The sequence below is a fragment of the Acomys minous genome, assembly GCF_964271855.1.
Source record: "Acomys minous genome assembly, chromosome: 4".
NCBI classification, from domain to species: Eukaryota; Metazoa; Chordata; class Mammalia; order Rodentia; family Muridae; genus Acomys; species Acomys minous.
The window spans coordinates 113,560,833-113,582,966 of NC_140486.1; the positions used below are offsets into that span (position 1 = coordinate 113,560,833).

The 22,134-nt window shown below is 51.2% G+C and overlaps 1 protein-coding gene across 5 annotated transcripts in view; it reads left to right on the forward strand.

The window, feature by feature from the left end:
• The first annotated feature begins 798 nt into the window (after positions 1 to 798).
• AGAP1 (ArfGAP with GTPase domain, ankyrin repeat and PH domain 1) overlaps positions 799 to 22,134 on the forward strand; it is a 431,164-nt gene continuing 409,828 nt past the window's right edge. For 3 of the 5 annotated variants that reach the window (XM_084779503.1, XM_084779504.1, XM_084779505.1), the window contains exon 1: positions 807 to 1,388. In XM_084779503.1, coding sequence (XP_084635629.1) covers positions 1,226 to 1,388 — 163 coding nt within the window. In that variant the 5' untranslated portion in view covers positions 807 to 1,225. Of the gene's footprint in view, positions 1,389 to 22,134 lie in introns of all 5 variants that reach the window. The other 2 variants (XM_084779501.1, XM_084779502.1) reach the window with 2 other exon arrangements.

The window sequence follows — 22,134 nt, forward strand, 5'->3', positions numbered from 1 at the left end:
AAGCGGCTCTCCGACGGCTGTAGTTTGGAGCCTACAAAACTCAGTTGTGCATTTTCGTGGAAAAGACTGCCTAGAAGCCTCCGTGGAATCCCGTCCCGCCTACCATGCCAGCTTCAAGTTCAGTTTATTGATGAAACATGAACCTCGTGTATCCCAGGGGAAGGGAAGTAACTCTCTTGCTGGGTTCAGAAAAGGAGGCAGAAAGTTGTTAGACCGGGGGGTTGGGGGGTGGGGGGACACGAGACTCCAAGCCTCGCAGAGGTTCCTCTAGCGCTCTGCTGGCAAACAAACAAAAGCGCGGGGCGGGCAGGATCCCGCGCCACCTTTCTGGTACCGAGGCGCGGGGGCTGGCATGGGGCAGTGGGGACAACTAAGAGGGCCCAGGGCGGCGAAAGATAGCTCGCAGATCCGCCAGCTGGAGTAGCGTCCGGGAGTCCCGTGGGGGACCGCCCAGCGCGTTGCGACGCGAGCGCAGAGCGCACCCCACGCGCGCGGGCTGGCCAGTGCGAAGGACTACAAGTCCCAGCAAGCCCAGAGGCAGCGCGGGGCGGGGTCTGGCGCAATTCCCCGGGATCCGGCGCGCTGGGAAGCGCCGCGGAGGACGCAGCGGCGGCTGGAGGGCGGCGAGCGCGGGCGGGGGCGGGGCCGACGTGGGCCAGGGCCCTGCGTGCCAGGGAGGGGGCTGGCCGGGCAGCGGCGGGCGGCGCTCGGAGCGGTCTCCGCGGCTGGCAAGGCGCCCACAGCTCGGTCCCGGCTCGGCGGACGGCGCAGGGCAGTTGAGGGCCCCGGCGCGCGCGTCAGCGCGGGACTCACAAGCGCGCGGACCCAGCCGCAGCCGTGCGCCCGGGAGCAGAGCGGCCACTGCCCGGGGGCCTCGGCCCCGGCGCTCGCAGCGCAGCGCTGCCTGCGCTTTAATGGCTGCTTGGCCGGCCGGCGTGTAGGGGTGCAGGCGGCTGCGGCGCGGGAAGGCGCCCGAGCGAGCCTCCTCCGCGGCCGGCCGCGCTCCATGGCGCCGCGGTTTTCCCGGACGGCCGGCTGACCCGGGACGCTCGTCCCTGACATGAACTGAGCTCTTCTATTGCCTCACCCGCGGCTTTCTTTTTGCTCTTCCTCGGCTCCGTGCTCCCCGGGGGCTGCGGCGCCCCGGGTCTCGGTAGCCCGCGGGCTCCGGGGCGCGGGGCGGCGGCGACGGGGGGCGCGCGGCTTTGGGCGCCGTGCCTGCACCATGAACTACCAGCAGCAGCTGGCCAACTCGGCTGCCATCCGGGCCGAGATCCAGCGCTTTGAGTCGGTCCATCCCAACATCTACTCCATCTACGAGCTGCTGGAGCGCGTGGAGGAGCCGGTGCTGCAGAACCAGATCCGGGAGCACGTCATCGCCATCGAAGGTGAGGGCCAGGCCGCCTGGGGCTTCTGGAAAGCGCCGGGGAGCGGGCGCCCCTGGCGCGGCGGGGTGTGTGCGCGCGTGTGTGCGTGCGTGTGTACTCACGCGGCTGCCCGGCCGAAAGAGCACTGCGGTGCCTCTTGCCCTGCAAGGCCGGCGGTGTAGCTAGCCTGCCAGGGAAGATGGATCGTCCGCGTTCGTTTGCTAATGGACAATGGAGTCTCTCCTGTGAGAAAGTGGCACGGTGCCGCTGCGTCCTGGGCCGCCCGCACGTCCCGTCCGGGCCCAGCCGACGCCTGGGGGCAGCTGCCTGGGATGGCGCCGCTCGATCCGTGACAGGTTATCAGGCCAGGCCTGAGCGTCTGTCTTGCATGGACGTTGAAGATGTGTTTTGAGAAGCGCTGCTGCTGGCGGTGCTGTATCGGCCAGCCTATTCAGTTGCTTCATGGCTGTCCTTTTCCCCAGTTCCCGAATACAGGGGAAGCATTTGGACTTGGCGCATGTAGAGAGCCACTGGGACCCGGGCTGCATCATGTCCAGTGCTACTGGTCTGCCTGCCCTTGTGCAAATGCTGGGCATTTTATACTCAAGTCCTGGGTCAAATTATAATCCTTCTAGGGAGGCACGGCACTTCCGAAAGCGCTCTTGCTTTTAAAGGGGGCACTTTAGTACACTTGCCACTTGGAAGCCATCCAGGAGGAGGAGGAAAAGTGGATACTCCTGCTTTCTGTAAGCCTGTGTGTGCACAGAACACTGTCTTGACCCCCAGTGTCAGGCAGGGCCGTATCCCTGCGGGGGAGATAGGAGCTGGCCACTATGCTCTGCCTTGTGTTTGGACCACCGATGTTTCCCGTTTCTCCCCTACTAGGCTCCTGAGCAGCTTCCTTGTTTTGTTTCTCTGGGCCTACCACCACTTACCTGGAGGAGCAGGTGGCATCTAAGTGGGTGATGTGGTGTCATAGTCCATCCAGTGGATTAGCAGCCTGCCCTTTTGAGTTGCTGTTGGCCAGTGACAGTGAAAGGCCTGCAGGTGGCTTGTCCTAGTATAATACTGTGCCTGCCAAAGGCTGGCGAATCCTCTCGTTGATGACCATGGGAACCTTCCAAGTCCAGCGGGAGTGTATTTAAAAACAGGTGCAGGTACTGCCTGGGGCTCTTCTACCTGTGTGAGAAGGCCTCAGCCCCCAACCCCCTCCACCCCCCAGGAAAGCTTGGCTCCTGTGCTTCTGAACTTCTAACCCTGAAGTGTTTGGGTTTAAAGTTGGCTGCTTGGGTGGAGAAGGTGGAGGCTCTGTTGCTGATCCGCCTGGCATTTGGCAGCCTCGTGGACTTGAACCATGTCCCAGGCAGGCCGGGAGACTGATTTAACAATCCATGGGATTATATTGTAATTCCAGGGGAGGGTCCAAGCAAGCTCTATCCTTCTGAGGGCCTGGCTCTCAGTACACCTGAGACCTCCTGAGTGTTCATGGCTGCCTGTGGCCGCTTCAGATGCTTCCAGGCCTGTTAAGAGCCAAGGCTTCTTGTGTGACGTGGAGTCTTGTGGTGTTGAGGGCACGTGTCTCCCCACCCCCCATGCCCCTCCGCCCCAGTTGATGGTGAGGAGATGTAGCTGATGGGTTCCTCTGAGAGCAGTGTCTGGGTCCCCGGGCTGAAAGGTGCTCATGTTTCTCTCAGATGACTCTGCTCAGCGCTCTGGCTGCGGACACAGGAGTCTGATGAAACCCTTTGAAAGCTGGTGCCAGGAATGGAATGCACCTGCCTGAGCTCCTTGTTTCTGAGGAGGGGAGGACCTCCAGTACAGTGACTCATTTTCCATTCTGTACTTTGGGGTTTTATACTTGTAGTAAGAAGCTGCCCTTCCTTCCTTCCTTCCTTCCTTCCTCCCTTCCTTTCTTATTGTTCTTCCACAATTATCCTTCTTGATACTCACCTTAATAATACAAGTCCAAACCCCTTTTTGATTGTAACCTTTGCCATTCTCAATAGAATGTAAACTAACGGATGGATCCTGCTGGAGACTTTGTGTTTTTGTTAGGACTAGGAATGCCTGTGTTATGCCAGGACTGTAGTAAATTCAGCGAGACTGGGGAAGCTGTCGTATCTGCCTCCCTTCTGCGGGATGTTATCTACAGTGGCACACTGCTTATTTGTGGAGAACTTGAGCCCAGACTTTTTGGTATTCACAATGGCCCCATCTTATAAGGGAGGAGGTGGAGGTCTGGGAACATTTTGGAGAAGTTGTTCAAAGGCATCTCTGAACTAAGGGGCCACTTAAGCCCCCTATCTTCCCAAAGCATCACTCTTTCAGGACCTCACCCTGTCTCTTCTAATTAAAATCCCAATTCACTTATTATAACAGAATGATGTTTCCATGTCCATGTTAAGATGTGGTCAGGTCTTAACATCTGCTCCATTGATGTTTGGCATGGGGAGAAGGTTACTAAGTTGTGGTAGCATGATGTTCTTGGGTAAGAAGAGAACATTTTTTTTTTTTAAATTGAGAACGCAGTGCGTTTTGATCAACTTCACCTCCCAACTTCATGTGCTTTTTCACTCTCTTTTTAAAAACACCGTGTCCTTTTAGTGCTGTCTGCATAGATGTAGGGCTGTTCACAGGAGCATGGGATACTCTTTTTGGGCTCCACATCCTTGAAGAAAACTGACTCTCCCTCTTTGAAGCAGTCATCTTGCCAGTAGCTCCTCAGCTCGGGGTGGGACGTCGTGAACCCCTCCCCATCCATGCTTTGGATTTTGGCAGGCGTCGTCCCAGGTGCCATTTGCTCATGTGCACAGCAAAAAATTGTTTCACTGCAGATATCCACTGTAGTCTTTCTGACCCCTCTTCTGCGATGACTCCTGAGCCTTGATGAGAGAGGATGGGAGTGTTATACAGATGTTCCCTTTAGAGCTGGCCATGCCCTGGTTTCTTATTCTCTATATATCGTCCAGTTGCAGGTCTCTATTAATCTCTCTCTATTGCAGGAATAAGCTTCTCTGATGAGGATTGAGCAGTGCAGTAATTATGGGTATAATGATTAATATAGGGGGCAGTTTATTACTATGTCTACTTAACAGGATAATAATATTAGATTCACCCCTAGGGGCCTATGGCTTGCTCATGAGTTTTTGGCTTAGTTAACAGTACCAGAGAGTAGTTGGCTACTCCCATAACATTTGTGCCACTAATGCACATATTGCCATATGCCTGTGGATATATCTTGCCAGGCCGTCATTGTTATAGCTTGTGGGATTCACAGATAGATTAAACTGTCTAATACTTTTAATTCTTGGTAGCATAAATAGAGCCTTCCAGCACTGTGGAAGATAACCAGTGGGGGGAAGAAACCCTGAGGCCAATACCAGCTTGATTTCATGTCCTGTGATGCATGTATGTATGTGGTGTCTTTAGCTATAGGGCCTTACTGTCAAATTCTAGAAATTAACTAAGTGATGTCAGTGGGCTGTAAGGAGGGTCTTGTGGTATCCCATTGCTCGGAAACATCTGGAGGGGCTGGGGCGATGGATCCGTGCTTAAGAGCATTGCAGTTCTTCCATAGGATCCAAGTTCAGTTCCCAACATCTGTCAGGTGGGTGCCTGTAATTCCAGCCCCAAGGGAATCTGAGACCCTTGGCCCATGCAAATGAGGATACCTGCAGACACGACAGGACACACACATGCACCCCACATTTGGATAGCTGTGTCTTCGCTGATGCTGGACTGGGAAGGCATTGCCTTGGTTGTACAAGATGACAGGAGCTGGGACAAACCACGACTGGAGCACGTGCTGGACCACTACAGCAACTGAAGCGAAACCCTGTCCGCGCCAGACGCAGACTCACATCTCCTTCTGGCTAGGAGTGAGCATGAGAGACTGAAGAGTGTGAATATTTAAGGAAAGGATAAACACATCATTGTAAATATTAAAAAAAACAAAACAAAACAAAAACCCACCTGCCTCCCAAAGCCAAACCAATCATTTCCATAGCTACCTTGTTACATCTCTCTCTCACCTGTGGCCCCCTCATCAAATCCTTTGGGTTGTCATAACAGGAGCCCCTTTCAGCCTTAGGAGGACTTTTGAAGATACACTTTCTGTGTTGACAGTGCATTTCAGCATTTGGCTCTGCGTTGTGGGTTTAAAACTCACTGCTTTCTGGCATCTGCATGAAGTTTTGCTCTTGGGGTGAGGAACGACCTTGGGAAAGAGGAGGATGTTTTGGTTGCTGCTCATGTCACAGTGAGTCGATTTTGGCCTCTTTGGAAAATCGCTTTCAAGATGGAGGAAATGTATTTTATTTAGTTGTGAGAGCTCAGTGAAATTTCCAAGTAGCATTATGTTGGGGATATGTAGGCCTGGGATATCTGTGATTTTCATCCTCCTTAATAACCAAGTTTATAAAAGCATTACCTTGTGAGTTTGTTTTGTTTTTTAACTGTCTTTTTTTATCCCCCCACTCCTTTTATTTTCTTACTCTGAGAATCTTCTTGACTCCTGAATCTTTGTGATTTAAGGAAACACTAATGATTAGTTTCACATTGGGCCCAGTATATTTCTGCGGGTGTCCTGCAGGGGCATGGCCTGCTGTGGGATGTCCAGAAGTGAGCCCGGGACCTCCCTCCCCTCCACCAAACCTCCTGAGTAAGCTTCCCCACTGGCTTGTCAAAGACTCTTCCTGGGGTGGGTGGGTTGAAGCACACCAGCCCACAACCTCTCTTGTTAAGTAAAGCTCGTTGCTTTTTTTTTTTTTTTAAGGCTAAAGCCTCTATTAGCAGCAGTTGCATGTTGTACCTCAGCTTGCCAGCAGCAAAGCCTGGATCCGTGTTCTCGCCTAGTGCTAGCTCACTCAGCCCAGGAGTCCACTTCAAGTGTACCAGGTACTGTTGGGAAATTCAGCCAGTCTCTGCCATCGAGACTCTCCCCCTCCTCAGTCAGCGTTCATGTGGCTATCCTAGCCAGGTGGTTGGTCTGTAGATACCTGTGCTCTGCCCTCGTCCACCACAGGAGGGCTAGAGGAGTCAGGGCACCGGCCTTCCATGGGCCTTCCACACCGGCATCATGAGCAAGTTTGACAGCTCTTTGGTTGCATCTGAGCTTCAGCATTTGGGAAACCATGGAAGACAGCAGGGGAATCTGCTCAGTCCCGTGATGCAGCGGTGTTGTTTAACATCTGTGCCCAGTGGCGTGCTGAGCACTTAACCTGCATTACTACAGGTCATCATGTGGTAATCCGCCAAACATGGCTACTACCCTGTTGTGTGACAAAACTTATCTTGGGGAGCCACAACATACTCACTCCAGAAAGGGATCCCACGGCAGACTGACGTGTAGATATGGCAGAGTCCAACTTGGTGAGCCATTGAGTTTTATTGGGGTTACTTAGAGGAATATAGGTGAGGGGTCACTTACAGGAGCAGAAATGACTCAAAGACAGCTGCATCACCAAGGCCTGCCTTAGCTGGCAATCTGGAGCACAACTCAGCAGGTTGGAGAGCGTCCTTTGCGAGTGACTCAGTTGGTCTAAATGTCTTTTAGGTAGATCCCATGGTTTCTTCCAGGCAGCTGGTCTGATCTCAGAGTCATTGCTGCAGCTTGGTTTGTCAGAGAGGAATTCCTCAGCTTTTATTGCCTGCTCCAGGAGGGAGGGGCCTAGTGAATCTGGTCAGTTTCAGGGACTTCCTAGATCTGTTTTGTGTCCTTCCCTTTCCTCTTTAAGGAGTTAACCTGCAGGACAGACAGGATGTTTCAATCTCAGCAGAAACTGACAACATACCTTTGCAACTCAGGAAGTGCACAAAACTTACCTGAGATGAGCTGCCTGGGCCAAACTGCATTTCATTGCCGGAGATAGAGTTGGAAGCCCTGTTGTGTGTAATTGCTATAGCCATTTGTCTGGGCATTTGAGTTGTGCACGATTGACCCTGGAAGAGACAGTCTGTAGGGTACCCCAAGTAATTGTCTTGTTCTCTGTGGCGTTGCTTAATGCAGTAAACGTGGAAACTCAGTAACTGTTTGTTTAGTCTGGTTGCTGCAGGTGTGTATGTTTAGGGAAAAAAAAGTTTCTTCCTACTGCCATGGGCGGGTCTCCTCTTCGTTGGGCTCTGTCCCCTATGCTGGTGGTGGTAATTCAGGTTTACTCAGAAGTGGCAGTTTGGCCACCTCCTTTGGAAGCTGCTCTGTTGACTAGATGTTGCTTCCTGTTGAAACCTCATGCCCAAGCAGCACTGAAAGCCCTCACAGTCTGGTGGCTTTTATGTATGGCATGGATGCCCCTTCTCAGAGATGCCGGGAAGCCTGGTGCAGGCCAGGGTTACCCAGGGTGGACCTTGCCTCCCTGGAGTTGAAGCCCTCCTGCTTGTGTCTGAGCTTGGCACTGGGTGGCCATTTCCTCCCAGGCTCAGGTCCTTACCGCTCACTGGGGGGTGTGAACTCAGTGACCCTCTTGCAGAAGTCTTTGGTGCAGAGAAGTTGGGGCTGTGCATCTTTTGTATTTAGATCAGTAGCTTCATGAGACCAAAACCTCATGACATTTTCTTTACTGTTTTCAGGTAGGGGAAAGGAAAAGCTTGATAAACTTTGGTGGCTTTTCTTTTCTTTTTTCTTTTTCTTCTTCCTTCGAGACAGGGTTCCCTTGTGTATCCTTGGCTGTCCTGGACTCCCTCTGTCCAGGCTGGCTCAAACTCACAGTGATCCGCCTGCCTCTGCCTCCTGAGTGCTGGGCGGCTTTTCTAAATCAGTAGTCTCCAAAGGTTGGTGGTTGTCTCTGATAGGAGCTGGTTCAATTCAGAGAATCAGCATATGACCCAGATGGATCAGTGTGTTACTGATGTCATGGAGACTGAGTGTCATTCAGTGGGCCTCAGATTTAAGTGTTTAAGCAAATGACATTGAGGGCTTGCAGAAACAGATGGCAACACAGTCCCCTGGTTCTGTAGGGCTGGAGTGGGCCCAGGAACTCATATTTCTAAGAAGGTCTGCAGTTCAGGCACCCCATTTTGGGTAGAAAAAAGAAAGAACACTTTCTCTGGCTGGGCACTTGTCCTGGTCTGCAGTGTTCACAGTCAGTCATCACCAGTTAGTTGCTCAGGAAGTTGCTAATGTCAAAAAGTTGGAACAGGGATAAAGGACTGGACGCCAGGGTGAGGGGTTTCAAGTGCGAGTTCATGCTGTCATAGAAAACGGTGTGAGCACCCTCTGTGTGTGTGGCGTTCTGGAGGTCGGGGCGGGGGTGGGGTGGGCAGTAGTCCTCCTTAGAAGAGGGTCCAGTAGACAGTGGGACCCCTGGTTCCTCCCAAGTCACAGGTTGTGCTTCTGGGGACCTCTTCCACCCCCCACCCTCCACCCCTGGCTTTTGGTTCATGCACATTTAGATGGAGTTCTAATCTTTGCTTCTAATGATAATTTGGTAGATGATACATTTTGTCACTGTTTCCCAGCAGTAGCGAGCATCTATATGAGAGGTGCTGCAGGTTCTCAGGAGCTCACAAGAGCAATAGGGAAGCCTGAAGCACATGGCTCAGGGAGGAGAGGCAGGCCCTGAAGAAGCTGCAGGGACACAGTGAACCCTGCAGCCAGCTGGTCACTACCACCTCTGTTTACGTCTAAACCAGATTTTTCCTTCTGCTGCAACCGGATCCCTGGCTTGGCATCACTCCTTCCCTTGCACGCCCTGCAGGCTTTTATAGTTTGCAAGTCTTACCCTGGCTGGCTGTAACTCCCTAGATTGTGTGTGTGTGTGTTTAATAATTTAAAAAATTTGATATTATGTATGTTTCTTCATTTCTTACTTCTCTGTTTCTTCCTCTCAAACCCTTACATGTTATTGCTACCCCTACTCTCTTTCAAATTTCTTGCCTCCCCCCACAATCTGCTTTGCCTGTGTAATGTTACACACACACACACACACACACACACACACACACACACACACCTGCATTCAAGGCTGGCCACTTGGTATTAGATAACATGACACATTGGGGTTCTTCCTCTGGAGAGACGATTTCTTCTATTCTCGGCATTACTTAGGTGCCTATAGTTTTGCTTGTTTATTTATTTTGTTTTTGTTTGTTTGTTTTTATTTTTTTAGTGCAGGGTTGAGGCCAAAGAGCGTTCCCTCTTCCATGTTATCATGTCTACTGTCCTCCTTGTTCAAGCTATGTTCAGGGAGCCATGCTGGTGAGACTCCGTGGGTCTCTGTCATCTCATGGTTTTCTGACACTTCTAGGAGATACCACCTCACAGCAGACTTCTTGTTCCTCTGGCTCTTACAGTCCTTTTGCTCCACCCCCCCCCCCAACTCCCCTTCCACAATGGTCTCTCAGTCTTAGGTCCAGGAGTTGTGCTGTAGAGCTGTCATTTGGGACTGAGCTCCACAGCTCTGCATTTTTATTGCTTACAGTTTTCTGTAGTAGTCTCTGTTGCCAAGAGAAGTTTCCTTGATGAGGGTTGAGGACTACACTTACCTGTTGGTGTAAGGAGACATGTTTAGAACTAGTTAGGGATTAGGCTGGTTTAATAAAGCACTGGTTGTAGCTTCTTCTCCTTCACTAGGCCTGGATCACTGGATAGTTTTGTGTTATCAGGCAAGACTTCCTTCTTGTGTAGTGGGCCTTAAGTCCAGTTAGAGAGCTGTTGGCTATTGCCAAGCTGTGGGTGCCACTACTGTACCCCTAGGATTACTCTGCCATGCTGCTTGCTTGCTTGCTTGTTTGTTTGTTTGTTTATTTATTTATGTAGTTTGTAGGTATCACAGCCGGGTAACTTTTGGTTGCTTCCCTTCATTGGGAGCTTGCGTGACATCTTCTGGTACCATAAGAGGAGGCTTTCAGGCCAGACCCAGCTTGCGTCTCTTGGTTCTGCATGGATGTCTTCAGCGAGGGGGCCAGCCAAGGGGATTAGTATTAGCCTACAGTGTTTTCAGAGTCTCTTGGACAATCCTGAACAACACTTCAAAAGGTGTTGAAGTTTTTCTTAGATGGTCTATGGCTTTTGGGGGGAGACTTGTCAGTCCAGATGGGAAAATTTTCATTTAAGCTACTTATAATAGACAAATGTCAGCATATAAATATACATGAGTATTTTTAGACAGATAATAGTATGATTCCTTATGACTTTTTCAGACATCCTTACTGTGATTTTTACCCCTTTCCCTTCCTTCGTCTCCCTTTTCTTTATTTCATCTCCCTCCTCAGATCACTTGTACCTGCTATTTCCCTCTCTGTTGGTTTGGTTTCATGGTTCCAATACTCAGATGGACCTGTGTCCCCTCTGCATCCCCCTATGTGTCCCCCATCCTGACACTCAGGGACCTTTTCACCCCCAGCCTAAGTGGTTGAGCCTGGAAAAGCCGGATGAGGCTTACTTATTTTTAAAGCCCAGGTTTGGGGTTCAGATCTGGTGCTTAGCTGCATAATTCCTCCTCTTTGTTAAGTACCTTTCTCTGAGAAGGAAAATGCACTCTGCAGATGTTAATCTCTGATCTCTGCAGCGTCTGTTATTTTTGTTCTGGGGTTGGAGAAGAAAGGCTTGGTGTGGTAGTGTAGGGAGGGCTGGCCTCTGAGGGCACGGGAGGGACTTCTGGTACCCCTTGTCAGGTACTCTGTAACCTGGACCCAGCTACGAATCTTTCCTGAGATTGGAGATGCCCCACAGAAGGGGCCAGTGTAATCTTTTAGCTGCAATCTCTTTACCTTCTTGTGCAGTCTGCTCACAGCTGACCAAGGCCAGAGGTCAAAGGGGCATCAGGGTTGTGTCTGGGGCCGGTGTGGGGTGGGAGTAGCAAATACCACATGGGCAAAAGAGGTTGTTAATGGAGCCTTTGAATAACCAGCCAAATAGCTTGTTTGTGTGCAGGGTCGGGACATTTTCCATAGAGAGCAGACTAAATATAGGCTCGAGGGTGGGGACCAGGACCCAAGAGGGGGCTGTCATCTCCCTGGTATTGTTTCTTCCTCTGTAATCAGGACTCCACCAGCCCTGAACAGGTGGCTACCCTGCATGCTCTGGGAGCAGATTGGGTTTTTGTTTAAGCAGGCTCATTTGCACATTTCACACTTCTCCCGCTGTTTGGTGGGGATTGTCTTTTTCGGGCTGCAGTGTTGGAGTGTTTGTTCAGTGTTTCTGTACAAGCAACTGTCTCTTCCTTAGAGCTGCTCATGGTGGCTGCCTGTCATTAGCATCATGGGTAGGAGCCTTTAAGGGTGGGAGACACTTTGCTTCTGTGAGAAGACTTAATGCTCACCGTATTCACAGCCGTTTCTCTCCAGTAGTGTTGGCATTCAACAGGCTCTAGCAAATTGGACCATGCTGAAACCAGCAGACCTCACCAAACCTCTGGTCACCATAGTCTCGGATCACAGTCTAAGAAGGAAATGGTCATTTTGGGAATGTTTAGTTTTGATGCAAGCATTTTAGCTTTACTGAACACATGGGTGTGCCTATTGAGGACATTTGAAAAGAACTTAGCATCTGCTCTTTCTATTTTCATAAGAGTTCCCTCACTCTTAGTATTGGGGACTTGTATCCCCTACATTTGCCATTACAAGGACAAAATACCAGACAAGAGCAACTTAAGGAAGGACAAGTTTATTGTGCCCCCCAATTAAAGTCCATTGCATCAGGAAGAGCATTGTCACCATGGTGGCAGGACAGCGAGGCTCCTGTCACATTGCGCCACACTCAGGAAGTAGAGAGTGATACATGAGTGCTGGGGCTCAGCTCACGGTCTCCTGGTCTCCTTTTGATTTCGGCTAGGATCCCAGCCTATGGGATGATGTCACTGACGCTTACCATGTGACTCCCAATTGAGGAACTCCCATCCAAGTCCAACTATGCCGGGAGGCTCATGTCCTAGGTAACTGAGATCCTTTCACGTTGGCGGTCGATATGAACTGTCGAGTCTGTGTCATTTTAAAGCTCTGCTGTGTGAGTCCTATGGCTTCTGGAAGCCTGCTTGCCCATCTTTGGCAGTAATCACAGGTCCTGGGATGCAGCGAGCCATCACCCTGGCTGATCTTGCTGTGTCTGGTCTGAAATGTCAGTGGCTGCAGCACTGCTGGGATTGATAAGACTACAGACTCCCTCACTTTTGAGAGCCTCTGGTTTTGACATATAACAAGGACACCCCAGTTCCAGGAAGGAAGGTTTTGCGTACTAACGAAAGCAGACCAGACATGGGTAGCAGGCAAGGCTCCACTGTGCCGTGGGCTTCTTGTTCCACGGGACAGGCACATGGGTGTCTGCTCTTGCCTCTTACGACTGACACTGTGGGGCATGCTCTTAGGTGAGTCTGTGTGCACTTGTGTCCTCATTTCTGTTGGTTGCACAGACTGGAAGGGAAGTAGGGTCCTCTGGCTTCCTCCTTCCCTCTGCACACAGCAGCCAGGACGCCAGTGCTTAGACAGTAAGGGTTCACTTGAGTGCACTCAGCATGGTGGGCTGGTTGCTGCCTCTCTGTGCAGAGCTCATCCTCTTCACTGTTAGCTTTACAGATCTGAGTGGCTAGCATGCCCCTATCCCTGGCCATGTTTTTCTGCTTCTAGGACGGTCTGGATGACTCTTCTCCTTGATTGAATACCACAGTTTGTATGCAGCTGTGTGTGCAGCCCTGCAGTGAGCAGCCCCACCTTTGGGTGAGACTGGAGTTCGGCCTCCATGGGCTCCGCCTGGCTTGGGGTGGACCTTGGGTAGTTGGGGCATGTGGTCAAGCTGGAGTCCCCTCACCCTCTGCACCCTGCCCTGGGGTCTAGTATTGTGCTTCCTTGGTATTTGAAAGGCAGCTGACTATGGAGCTTGACCTCAGCTGTCTGCGGTCTTAATGGCAACATAGTAACACTGGCCGGTGGCTGTTGTTTGTACAATCAGAGCTAAGACACAAAGGAAGAAAGAAAAGCCAAGTGTTGCCAACTGGATTCTCTGGGGGTTGTTTTCTTTGTTCTTGCTGCTATGTCCCAGGAGCGGCCCCTCCCCCTCTATAAGCCTAGGCCTGCGCCAGGCCAACCAGGAAGGACACAGGGACATAGATCAGGGCTGTGTGAATTTCTCCAGTGGCTTTGCAAAGACAAATATTTCTTTTGAGGGTTGGTGGTGGGAGGGCCTCACTTTGTTTGGGATGGGAAGAAAGCTAATGTGGGAGCAGGAGAGAGATTTGATCCAGTCCTTGTGGCAGCAGAGCTGGTGGATGAACAGGGCATTGATCTTTCTGTGAGGTGGAAGTCAGGGGGGTCGGTGCTTGGAAGCGGGAGAGCATGAGAGGCCTGTCAGGCCATCACAGCCTACATGGCAGGGTCCAAGTGGGATCACTGTGCAGAGCAGGTACGGTGGGGCTGTGGAACAGGGCTCAGGTGGTGGGCAATGGCAGGGGCTGTGAATGGTTGCCTCAGGGCTCGATAAGAGAGGTAGGGACCAGGCAGGGGTTTGAGGTGGGTCATAAAATTTTAAAAGATGGCTGGGTGGTGGTGGCGCATGCCTTTAATCCCAGCACTCAGGAGGCAGAGGCAGGCGGATCACTGTGAGTTCGAGGCCAGCCTGGTCTACAGAGTGAGTCCAGGACAGTCAAGGATACACAGAGAAACCCTGTCTTGAAAAAAAAAAATTATAAAAGATGTGGCCAGCGGGCAGCCTAATAGTGCCTGAGAGCCTTGGGGTACGGGAGAAGGAGGTGAGGAAGCTGAGGTTTTATCCTGGCAACAGGGGATCAGGGGCTGTGAGGTTTGGGTGGAAGGGAGGTGTTGGTCACATGATGGGTCTGTGGGATTTGTAAATGTGTCTCTGTAGTGATGGGTTTGGAGGTCTGGAGAGGCAGGGACAGTGTTACAGTCTCTGGCTGGCTATGATTATCATACAGGTGTTTGTGATGTACCACAGTCTCTTGTGTGTGTGGCTGCCATGGCTATCTCTGTGGACTGAATTAGCCCAGGAGTGTGCAGACTGATTGAGAGTGTACAGGCCACCTGGGTTGTAATGGTCCCCAAAGTCTCCTAACCAAGAGGACTTTTGTGACACACACTAAGTATATGCTGCATGGTGCCTGCTTGAAGCATCTGTTTCTCAACACCAGTTGTGTATATTTGCTCACATAAAGCCTTTGGTCTATGGAGTTCCAGCCTTGAGAGGTACAGGGGTCCAGAGCTTGCTGCTGGCCTGCTGTGAGTGAGCTGGGGGGTGCACTGCCGAGGACACCAGGAGGTTGGAGAGCTCACAGCAAGGTGGTGAGACTGAGGACATTGGTGGGCACTGAGCCCTCAACCTCAGCCCGAGGCCCCAGAAGCTATCACGGCAGCATCGTAATTGGAGCTTCTTTTCCAGACCTGTCGTCCATTCTTGTGCCCGGCAGGCCTAGGATTCCTAGGTAGTGCGTGCCCTCCCTAGCCAAGTGAGAGCCACATAGCCTCGGTTTTGTGGGAAGCTAGGGCGCTCTTCTACCAGCACCCTGAGGCATTCACTTGCTTTTGCTCTTGAGGGCGTGGTTAGAGAGCACGGTTCCTCCGGATTGATGCAGCCCTCCTTTGGGCACCGTTTCCAGCACCTTCCAGGTCTGTCGAGCAGAGAGTACATCCCATTTGAAAATGGCCTGAGGTTTGTGTGACCATGTGGCTTTTAACCAAGTGGTTTTGTTGTTCGCTCAGCACATCCCAGGGGCCTCTTTTCCTGTTAGCATTTTAAGATGAAAACCTGAAGCATGCAGAGGAGCTGAGTGGCTGTCTGTCTGCTGCCTGAGCTTTCCATGTCGCCACCCTGTGTCCCTCTCTGAGACTGGAGGGCAACCCAATGGACACTGTTTTGTCCGGGGCAGAGTTTGTCAGCAGTGGCTTGGAGCTCCAGGGGTCTGTATGTGTGGGTAGGTACAGTGGAGAGGAGGTGCCCATTAAGGGGGATTGAATGAGAGGCTGTCTTGTTTTTTCTGAGGATACGGTTTGTGGGGGCGGGGGCAGATTTTCCTTTTATTGTGTTAGCATTGATATGGTTCACAGATGAGCCCAGAGAGAAGCCCGCAGTCTGACTTAAGCAGCAACATGCACAGACACAGGTGTGCACACATGCATGCATACATACATGTGCACATTCTCTTTCTCTTTCCCTGTGTCTGTCTGTCGTCATCCCCCCCCCCCCCCCGTGCCTGCATGATTAGAAGGGCCCCACATTTTTACCTTTGTAGTTTACATTTTTACCTTTGCAGTTTAGGGGACGTCCCAGGATTGCTCTTAGCAGTTGTTATGTTGCAGAACACAGAGGTGTCCCTGTAATACTCTGATTTCTAGAAGCAAACTGATGATGCCTTTGGGATCACAGGCTTGATGGCACTGTTTGGTTTACTGGGACAGAACATGCTGACCTGCACTTCTGGCGTAGGCTTCTTCCAAACCAAGTCGCCAGGGTGCCTTGAGGAAGGCGCTCACTCCTGCACCATCATTTCTATATCTAAGACCCATAGGGTTGGGTTTTATTTTTTTGAGACAGAGTCTCATGTATCCCAAGCTGGCCTCAAACTCCCTGCATGGTTGAAGATGATGTGAAACTGCAAGTCCTCCTGACTCCAGCCCCCAAGTGCTAGTTTTACAGGCGCATGCACCAGCACTCGGTACTGTTTTGTTAGCTACGGTGTGAGATGGGCTCTTGCTGAGTTGCTCAGGCTGGCTTTGAACTTTTGCTCTACCTGGTGTTGGGATTACTTCTGTTAGCCATCACTCATTGCTGCAGCTGTTTTGAGGGGTCCTCCTGCCTCTGAAGTGACTCATCCGTTACTCCTTTGTTCCTGAAGCCAGGACCACATTAACCCGGTATGGTTGGAAGTAAAAGGGCTCTTAGTACATCTTACTAAGTGTGACCCATCAGACTCCCTCCACAGCCAGCAGAGTCGGGGGGTGGGGGCGGGCGGGCGGCGAGAGGGGGTGATCTCAGCATTTTCCAGAGGAATGTCCAAAAAGGAAGAGCACACCCTGAGTGTGCCTGTCGTGTGCATGCTGTGTGGCTGATAGAGCCTCGTGTGTCTTGTATAGTGTGCACACACAGGATCTTGCTGGGACACCTGAGTGTGTGCACAGGATCTGCTGGGGAAACAACCAAGAAATAATCTTTAGTGCCTGCACGAGATCTAATGTACCAGGTTTGTATCAGGTGCAGAAAACTTAAGGTGTGTGTACACGTACACCTCCTCTCTGTGAGAGCAAGTGCAAGTATCCTTCTTAGTCTCAATTGGGTCCTGGATGCTGGCCCTGCACCTGTGGCAGGTGTGCACCAACAGGATGGGATGAAGGAATGAAACTCTACTGTTGGGACAAGCGCCGGGGCGGCTCATGTCACAGGGCGTGTGGCATCCTGTAACCAAATGTCGGCTTTTGAAACAGCACCTGCCTTCAGGTGCTGTAGGAAGATACTGCACCAAGCTAATTGTGAGCTTTTCCAGAAACGTGTCTAAAAGATCTTTTTTCCATGGTTACGGTTACCTTGGCTCTTGTTACATAAATCCTGTTAGATTCAGATTCAATCGAGGGCTCTGGTTTTTTTTTTTTTCATATGACCTAAGCCACAAGACTAAGCTAGCCTTTATTTATTCTGAACATAAAACCAGGGGTTTTCATTAGGTGTTTGAGTTTATTTGAGAAGCTGTAGACTGTGACGTCACCGAAATGTTCTTGGTCAGGGAGAGGTGTGCCAGGACTCAAGGCCACAGGGCACATTGCATGTCCGGAGTCCAGATTCTGGCTCCTTGTCCTTAGTGTGTTAGAAAGCTGGGCTAATGTAGGAAGGGGAGATGAGCAGACCCCTCCCCCCAAAAAATCTCATGGAATCCCTGCCGCCTGCTCACAGGGACAGGGAGCCCCCTGTGTGTTAAGATCGCTGGCATTCTCACCATGAGCTTCAGAGGGGCCATGACTCCTTTTTCTGGGGGCTCACATGAAGTATTCTGCTGTCACTTTCGGGTCTGCGGAGCTCTGTACAAAGCAGCTGGCCCAAGTCTGTCTTGCCATGCAGGGGAGGGCACACTGTCTGCTTCCATTCAGGTGTCGATCCTGAGCAGTTCTTAGGAAGAGAGGCTGTGAGCTTTGCAGAGAGCAGAGCCAGGACCTGGGCCAGGGCCAGGGAGAGGGCAGCCAGCTGCTGGGGTAGCGTGAGGGTGGGGAGCGGGGTGGGGGAGTGAAGGGTGAGGGTGGGGTGGGGTGGGGTGGGGTGGGGTGGGTTGGCTCCTGGGATCAGGGTCTGCTTTAGCAGCAGGGACTGGTCTTGCCTTGTAAGTGACACCATTGCCTGCAGGCATCTCTGACAGCTGCTCCTGCTTCTGGATTCCAGAGATTTCTCTTAAACACTAACTGTACTGCTTAGTCCCCTCTCATTTCGTCCTTTTGGCTACTGCCAGCTGAGCTCTCTCTGTAGGACCCATGCTAAGGCCTTCTTTGTTACAGCCTGGGTTATCCCATGATTGAAGCAGTGAGGACTCCATTTTCAGGTCAGGCACCTGAAGGCCGTGTGCTCTTGGCAGTACCCAAGGCAGCTTGTGAACCCAGGACTCCCAACGCCGGCCACAACAACTATAACGTCTTAACGAAGCCATAGGAAAGCAAAAGCAAACGAGGCGAGGGGCTGCAGACGGCTGCTTCCCTCAGCCCCACACATTCTGGCTTGTGGGCTGTGCTTCTCAGGTTAGGCGGAGGCAGCAGCAGGGCTCCTTTCTCAGAGGCTTGGTGGTAGCTGAGAGCTGTGACTGAGGGTTTCAGTTGCATGAGGAGGAGGAGGCACATGGCAAGCTGGCTGCTTGCGATTACAAGCTCAGCAGTCTAGGAGGAAGGATTTCCAAATGCTTTGCCTTTGAAATGCACCTGGCTGGCAGCTCATACTGTTGAGAAGCAGCTTATGACCCCAAGTCATACATATTCCATGGCAGTAATAATAAAGGCACTAGCAAGCAGTCCAGTGTGTGTGTGTGTGTGCGTGTGCGCATGTGCATGCACACAGGGAGGTCGGACATCATTCTTGGGTGCCATTCCTCAGAAGCTGTTCACTTTGTATTTTGAGGTGGTCACTCACTGGCCAGCGAGTCCTGGTGATATGTCTGTCTCTGCCTCCCCAGTGTTAGGTTTATAAATGCATAATACCTCCATGCCTGTCCCTTTTTCAGTCGCTGCTGGGATTAGAACCCAGGCCCTCATTGTTGAGACCAACTACCATTACCAACTGAAGCCACTTTTTAACAGTTGTAAACCAGACCTGTAATTATAGTACAATGGATGAAATCAATGCCCTCAGAACGAAAGCGACACGCCTGAGGTGGTAGAAGGGAGGTGATGGGTGAAAGTGGCTGTGTGTAGGGCCCTGCATGGGAGGAGTAGATGAGGCCATGTCACCTCATCCCCTTTCACTGGTGTCTCTGATAGTGGAGGGTCCCACTGTAGTGACCTTCCCCTGCTTGGAGCAGGACTCACTTGGAAGGTGGTATGAGTGCAGGGTGCCGATGGGGACCAGCTCAGCTTTACACTCTAGTTCCTTTCTGGATTGTGCTCTTTCTAGATTGCATGCTATCTAGTTCTGTGACTTTGGGAGTGTAGTATATGGCCTGCAGGTATACAGTTTGATGGGTTTTGACGTACCCATGACATCCCACTGGGCTGCAGAATATACCCATGGCCCATCCGTGCTTCCTCATACCCTGTGAGGCTTGCCCTTCCTCCTGACGGTCTGCTTGCCTGGGTTTGCTTTCTGTCAACCTGGATCATTTTGTCTTCTGCAGAATTCAGTTATTGGCTCATGCAGCAGAGGCCCCTCCTTCCCTCTTTTACTCAGCTTGCTTTGAAGATGCATCCAACTTGTTATCTGCTGGTTTACAGTATTGCTGAGGAGCACTGTTCCACTGGCTGGACTTACAAATAAAGTTATCGTGAGCAGATATGTGAGTCTTGGGACAGGTGGGCGCTTCCGTTGCTCTTGGGGAGATATTTAGAGCAGTGGCTGGGGTAACTTTTCAGCCAAACCATTTTCCCATATTGGCTCTCACAATCTCACTGGTGTGTGACTCTCCACTCATGGCCGGTGCATATGTGTGTGTGTGTGTGTGTGTGTGTGTGTGTGTGTGTGTGTGTGTGTGTGTTAGGTTCAGCAGGGTTAGCACCTGCTCTCAGAAGGGACCCTACTGTGCCTCATGGCTTACAAGTGTGTTGCTGAGTGAGCATGGCTGCTATAAGGGTGAGGCCAAGGAAGGGAAAAGGTTGCAATAGAGGTGGGAAAGTACAGACGGGAGCCAGCATGCCCCTCCCTTCCCTGGTAGTTCAGTTCCCTGTATACACATCCAGGTGTTGACTAAGATATCTTTCCATTTTGATTTAGGGGTGCAGGGTGTGGTGGGTGTGTAAGCCATGTTGTTCTCTGTGGAACCCTCTGGCAATGTGTAGAGGGTTTTTTTTTTGTTTTTTGTTTTTTTGTTTTTGCTTTGACACAACCTTAGGGGAGAGTTGTAACTTGCAACTTGTAGAGAGCATAGCTTGTACTAAATAACCCTGGCGTACAGGACAGCCTAGAGTTACAGTAGTTTGGGAACCTTGGGCTCCCCTCTGTCTCTGGTCTGCAGTGCAGAGCTCTGCATAGGGAAGCTTGCACACCTCTTTCAGGTAGAGATGGTGGCATTTTCCAGGAGGCACATATGCCTACATGCTGGAGTGTACCCAAGGCTGCCTGTGATCCCTGGCTCTTCATGAAGGACTGCCTGTGCACTCTGGGCCCAGAAACAGAAGCCAGTATAGCCTGACTTTTCTAGGAACCTGCCCCTCCACCCCCACACCCCATTCTGTGTGACTGACACCTGGTAGGCATCCTTAAGCCTTTAATGATTGTTTGATGATTAACCTTTGTTTGGCCCGGTCACTGGCTTGTTCTCTGGCTAGCAGTAAGCTTCCTGGAAACCCTGGAAACCTTCACATGGAAACCTTTTGACAATTTGCATTCGAGAGCCTTCCTCTGATACTTACAGGGTGGGAAGAAAGACCATGCGGTTTCCCCAGCTGGGACTTTGGTTCATAGAGAGGCCCCTGGAGGGGTTCATACATTGCTTGGTGTATCTGCCTATCTTTTTGTCTCTTCTCTCACCCTTCTCTGTCTTTCTCTCTGTGTATGTCCCTTTCTGTTTCCATGTCTTTCTGTCTGTCTCTCTCCCTCTTTATGTGTCTTTTTCTCTCTTTGTGTGTCTGTCTGTTTTTCTTTACATGTCTCTGTGTGTCTGTGTTTGTGTGTGTGTGTGTGTCTGTCTGTCTCTCTCTTCATGTCTGTTTCCCCTTTCTCGTTCTGTTTCTCAGTGTGTGTCCATTCCTTTCTGTCTCTCCATGTGTGTCTGTCTGTCTGTCTGTCTTTGTTTCTTTTTCCTTTGTCTGTCTGCCTGCCTGCCTGCCGCCTGAGAACCACCAGCCTCTGTTTGGGGTGTATGGTTAGTCACTGTCCATGACCATGTCTTTGAGCCTTCTTGACCTGACACTGCATTAGCAATGCTGGAAAGCTGTCTCTGAAAATGGCAGGGGCTGTGCAAACTTTAGGATAGGAGCTCATAGCTGCTTCACCTTCCCTGCTAGGGCATGCCTTGCTGCTTGCCACTGCCAAGCAGATGCCGAATGGACTTCCTGGTTCTTCTGTCTTGCTAGTCACTGCTGCGTGGTTGCTTTGTCCCTTATTGGCATGTAACCTTTGTACCAGCAGGAGAGCCCGCCTTTGCCTCCCTTTCCGGGTAATTGTGAAAATAGGTGACTGAAAGTTGTATTCTTTCAAGTAAGTGCCTTAGGAGAAGCAGTCCTCCTCTCTCTCTCTGTCAGAGCATGGGCCTCTGTCTCCGCCAGGACAGTCCTTCTGGGACTGGTGCCTGCTCTGATCAAGGTGATTTATTCCTCAGGGAGTTTTATGTCAGTTTCAGCAGCTTCTCCCACACTCTTAGTTCAAACATGGCTTCCTGGTTCTTTCTTGATACTGGACTAATCTGGATGTGATGGAGTGTGAAAATGAAGACTGGACATTTTCGACCCTCCTCACTCCAGGGGCTACTCTGAGCGTGGTGTGTTTGCATGTACCCCACAGCCCCCATTTCCCACGTGTTCACACAGGGTGTGGTCACCCTGACCATCAGCATCTTCCGCATCTTTGGACTTAGCCACCTGTGGATTGAAACTACTCCTGAAAGTTGCCTCTGTACTCAGATGCACTGATCCCACTGTGTTCCCTGAGCATCTCAGTGGGGATTCTGCATCACACCAGTGACTGTAGGTAGCAGGGGCGTGCACGCAGGCATCACGAGATACAACTTGTACAGATGCCATATTAACCTAATGGGTTTTGGCATTCTCAGAAGTACTGGAAACAGCTCCGAGGTATTGAGAGACCACTGTTCAGTTCCTCAGTCCTGCAGGGCGGTCAGGATGGCACTTGGCCATGCAGCTTCTTGTCAGTTCCCAGATAGGGTATTGCTGGTTTGGTTCCCTTTGTCATGGTATGAGGAGTAGAAGGAGGTCCTAACTATGGGGACAGAGGAGATTCTGGTCATCTTCCTGCTTATGTGGTAGTGCCCCCTGTAGTGGATGCAAGCATATTTTTGTTTTGATCCCAAGTGTGGGATGGGGAATGGACGGACATGTGAGAGAACAGATGATGTTTATCCACTAGAAGATGAGCCACTTTGTGCCGGGGCTTGGTTTTTGCGAGCTGAAACACACCTTAGTATGTATGTATCTCCAAAACAGGAGCAGGGGCTTTTGGGTCTTCGTGTTGTTTGGCTGTTCATTGCTC